Source organism: Prosopis cineraria, unplaced genomic scaffold (genome assembly GCF_029017545.1).
Source record: "Prosopis cineraria cultivar Desert tree isolate PC_DT_omini unplaced genomic scaffold, ASM2901754v1 PC14, whole genome shotgun sequence".
Lineage (NCBI taxonomy): Eukaryota > Viridiplantae > Streptophyta > Magnoliopsida > Fabales > Fabaceae > Prosopis > Prosopis cineraria.
In genome coordinates, this window is record NW_026555345.1 from 4,914,997 (window position 1) to 4,919,299 (window position 4,303).

General features: G+C 35.4%; 1 protein-coding gene across 2 annotated transcripts; it reads right to left on the bottom strand.

Annotated features, from left to right (window-relative positions):
• Positions 1–4,303, bottom strand: LOC129293330 (cysteine-rich receptor-like protein kinase 44). 2 transcript variants are annotated; one of them, XM_054931245.1, is made up of 7 exons: positions 3,487–4,303; positions 1,806–1,931; positions 1,560–1,699; positions 1,253–1,463; positions 752–989; positions 491–644; positions 1–390 (listed from the first exon to the last, which is right to left on the bottom strand). In XM_054931245.1, the coding sequence occupies exons 1-7, from the start codon at positions 4,286–4,288 to the stop codon at positions 40–42; spliced, it is 2,022 nt and encodes a 673-aa protein (XP_054787220.1). In that variant the 5' UTR covers positions 4,289–4,303; the 3' UTR covers positions 1–39. The 2 variants fall into 2 exon arrangements, with proteins under 2 accessions (XP_054787220.1, XP_054787221.1); XM_054931246.1 differs by having other exon boundaries at positions 1,806–1,949.

Sequence of the window (4,303 nt, forward strand, 5' to 3'; positions counted from 1 at the left end):
TTGGAATCGATACATTGAACGTCACCTGCAAGGCCAGATTTAGCGAGGATAAAGCTCAGTAATTGAGACTTCATTTTTTGAAGCTGTAGCAGAGTTACTGCTTCTTCTTTCACTTGATCTTGTAGCCCCAGATGAACTATATTCCCTTGAGTTCATCTCTGATAAGCTTTTGCTTTTCGGTAAAAATGGAGGTTGCGATGGTAATGGTAGAGACAGGGAGTGGCTGCTCAGCATAAGTGAAACTAAAGCCATTGTTGGCCTATCAGCTACATTTTCTTGAACACATAGTAACCCGATGTGGATGCATCTCAATATCTCATTTCTTGAACCATTGCTCAATACAGGATCTATTATATTTGAAGCTGCCCTTTCCCTCCAAGTTTTCCACGCCTACAATACAAGAATATATATCGTCATCAACATGAGTATTCAATATTATTTCACAATAGTGCAATTTCATGTTTATACATTGCAAAAGGTAGAGACTTACAAAGCTTATTAGATCATCACTTGAATTCTCTCCATGAAAGGTGGCACTGTTTTTCTTCCCACTTATAATTTCTAAGACTAGGACACCAAAGCTAAAGACATCAGATTTCATGGAGAATTGTCCATGAATTAAATACTCTGGAGCTATGTACCCACTGCATGCCAATTATAAATAAGCTTGAGTAAGTGTTATTCTATCTTAATGATCTTGAAATTTGTTTCTTTAATTAATGTCTGAGAAGTTGAGACTTGTGATACTTACTGGGTTCCAACAATTTTACTAGTATTACTTTGCGTTTGGTCTATAACAAATAATCTTGCCATGCCAAAGTCTGATATCTTAGGATTTAACTCTTCATCTAAAAGAATATTATTTGTTTTGATATCTCGATGAATAATTCGTAATCGAGAATCCTCATGAAGATATAGAAGACCACGAGCAATACCCACTATGATCTTGTAACGAATCTCCCAATCCAATTGAGCACGTTGAGCTGGATCTAAAATCTCACAGTCACAAACAATGTTTAGATTCATATTGTGAAGATGTTGCAATGAAATAAAAATTAACATACTATCATGTATGAATAAGTGAGTGCTGCAGATTTGATCTTTACTGCCTTCTGTTTTTTTATTGAAAAAAATTAATTTCAAGACAAAGTATGAAAATATATACTTCACACTTTAAAAGTTAATGGAATTTTAATTCCAGTGAGACAGATATAGAACACAAACTAAGTAGGCCAAAGCAGGCATGACTTACCAAATAATAAATAGTCAAGACTTTTATTGGGAAGAAATTCATAGACGAGCAGCCTTTCTCTTCTTTCCAAACAGAAACCAAGTAGTCTCACTAAATTGCGATGCTGAAGCTTGGCCACCAACATTACTTCATTCTTGAATTCTATATCTCCTTGGCCAGAATTCATTGATAACCTTTTGACCGCAACTTCTTCTCCATTATAGAGCTTGCCCTGTAAATTATCAAATAAGTTGGAAGCTACATGTCTTGGTATGCATGATTTTCTACGAAGTGATAAAATCTCATCCTCACATTGTTACTATTCTACCTTGTAGACTGGTCCAAATCCACCTTGCCCAAGTTTGTTTACATCTGAAAAATTATCAGTTGCAAGTCTGATGGTGTCAAAGTCTAATTGCAATGACTCAGTAGGTTTAATTTCATCATCAATTTGATCAGCTTCATCGACTACGCGAAGGAATAAGTAAAACAAGTCATTAAAATATTCTCTCTCGTTTGAAATGGTATATATATATTCGCAAGAATTGCTGAGGAAATCTTTAATTTGACTTACTTTGACTTGTTTCTTTGGGTTTCCTGTTTCGGAAATAAATGAAGACGGAGCTGAGCAGTAAGATGGCTACAACAATAATCGGCGGCACAACTATGACAATGAAAGATTTTGATTTGCTACTTTTCCCTGCGAAAGCCAAACATTCTTTCTGATTTAGATATCCAATCAAAAATAAAATACAAAATCTATGACAAGTCAAACATTCTTTCTGATTTAGATATCCAATCAAAAATAAAATACAAAATCTATGATAAGTCGAGCGTTTCATAATTCGTGTATATATATGGAAAAATCCTTCTAGTTCCTTGACAAAATAGAGGAAAACCACCGCAAATTAAATAAAACTTCTGAAACTTTGGAACTTTCTGCCAAATATATATAGTAGCCTGCAGGTACGTTATTATTATTATTATTATTTTCCTTAGGGAAACTGCACATGAAATTTATTGCACGAAGAAATCAAGAAAGTAAGGAAAAAATATTGGTCCTAATAAAAGGCACAAATTAAAGTCTGGAATTTAAAATATTTTGGGTAGAGAGCTAACAGAATCCGACTTAGTCAAAGTTTTTTTTTTTGGCCTGACGTAGTTTTGACTACGTCAGGCCAAAAAAAAAAACTTTTACTACGCTTGCTACATTCAATTACAGACCTAGCCACAGTAGTCTTGGCTTCAAAACCATTTTCCTAAAACAAAACCATTTCCTCAAGTTAATTCATGTCCTTGAAATATTCTTTTTCTGCATTGGAATTGTAAGAGTAACAAAGATATCTTAATTTAAAATTTTAAAGTTCAAGTTTATAAGTTATTATCCATTATTATATATTAGTCATTAAGTTTAATTTTATTCTGTACCAGACTCCCTATGTCAACTTAAGTAGTCCATTCACATTTGAATAACTTAACAAAATCAATGCATATTTGTCAAATAATATGGAAATAAATATACAGCAAGAAGTTATGTGAAGAAGACGGGTGAAATTAGGGATGAAGCCAAAAATGATCAGGTGGGGAGGCCAAAGTGTAAAATTATTTAAAATTGAGGGCATTGATTTCAACATGTTTTGCAAATAAAATTTTTTTCTATTTATAAAGGAGGGTTTCAAGTAAGGGATCAACGGCCCCTACACATGCCCTCTCTTGGATTCGTAAGTGGGTGAAATCGCATCGTAAAACATCACGAATCATATCATTACATGCCAAAAGCCTAAACTCAAATTAAGACCAAGAAAAAGAATTTTTGCCCCAATAACGAAGTTTGAAGCCCTTGATTGTAAAAGTTTGTCAATATTCTTCATGGATTATATGTAACAATTCTTTGATAGGACTTCTTTCCTTTGACTTTGAGGATTAAATAGAAAATTTGAATCTAATGAGTAACCTAAATCCACTCATTCAATAAGTATTTATATGTATGATAACAACTATCCAATCGACTTAATCAAATGCCTGTAACAAATTTTGTCATATAATATTCAGAAGATATTGATCTCAAATTTTTTTGCAAGGACAACATATATGAGGACTTTTTGATCTCGTGAGGATTGTTTTAAATTTTTTAAAAAATAAAAAATATATCTTAATAATTTTTGATAAAATTTAATAATTATAATTGTGATACTGGATACTCATTGAGTGAGTAAATCTAAACCACCCACAAAGCCCAAATTCAAGATTAGTACCTTTAGATATTAATGTTGGAGGAGAATAACGAGGAGACGGTGACGGTGATGGTGGTGAATCCTGAGCCACGGGAACAAAGAAACGGTAATTCTCATACCTAATATTGCAGCTGGGCATGATAACCCTGCCGCCTCTCTTGGTCGAACAACAATCTGGAATGTGCGAGATAGCCTCCACTAAGCAGTCGACGCAATCTTGCTGAGACAAATCAGGAGTGCACTGAACTGCCCCGTACACTGTTTGGAAGCTCGGGCCCGATTCATTCGCTGCTGCGTACTTAAGAAGTGAATCTCCATTCGCAGCTTTCATTCTCAGTCGGTCCAACAACTCATTAACCACTTGATCGAACTTATCTTGGTCTGTTGCGTTATTCACGTTCCACAGAGGCACCCAAAAGTTAGATTCCATGACCCCATATATTGATTGGTTGGAGTATCGTAGCATGCAGTCGTCATAGCCTCCTACGGCCTCCTTCTGATTCGGACAAACCTGTGGGAGACGAAGCGAGGCATTCTTGAGGCAACCCTGGCATTCAATTGGCTTAACATCTCCTCTGCATAACCCAATTGTTCTAACTCTATCTGGGTTTTTGCCGCGAGAGCGATTGTAGAAGCCATAGTCAATTTGAGCGTTGGAAGCGAGATCCGAGAGAAGGATATTAAGGTTGGTTTGGTACGTGCTTGTATTTGTGTAGTTGCCCTTGATACCGAAACATCTGTAATATTTGAAGTTAGGAGGCTGAGCGGTGAGGAAGACCAGATGATAAAGGAACGAAAGCAGAACCAGAGAAATGGCTGACATTATTGCAGTTTGCAA

Excerpts from the sequence above, each read along its gene's own strand:
- LOC129293330 (XM_054931246.1), bottom strand. The coding sequence starts at position 4,288 with ATGTCAGCCATTTCTCTGGTTCTGCTTTCGTTCCTTTATCATCTGGTC. Across the intron at positions 990-1,252 it reads TCTTGACTATTTATTATTTG|ATCCAGCTCAACGTGCTCAA; the intron begins GTAAGTCATGCC and ends GTGAGATTTTAG. Across the intron at positions 391-490 it reads GTGATGATCTAATAAGCTTT|GCGTGGAAAACTTGGAGGGA; the intron begins GTAAGTCTCTAC and ends CTTGTATTGTAG.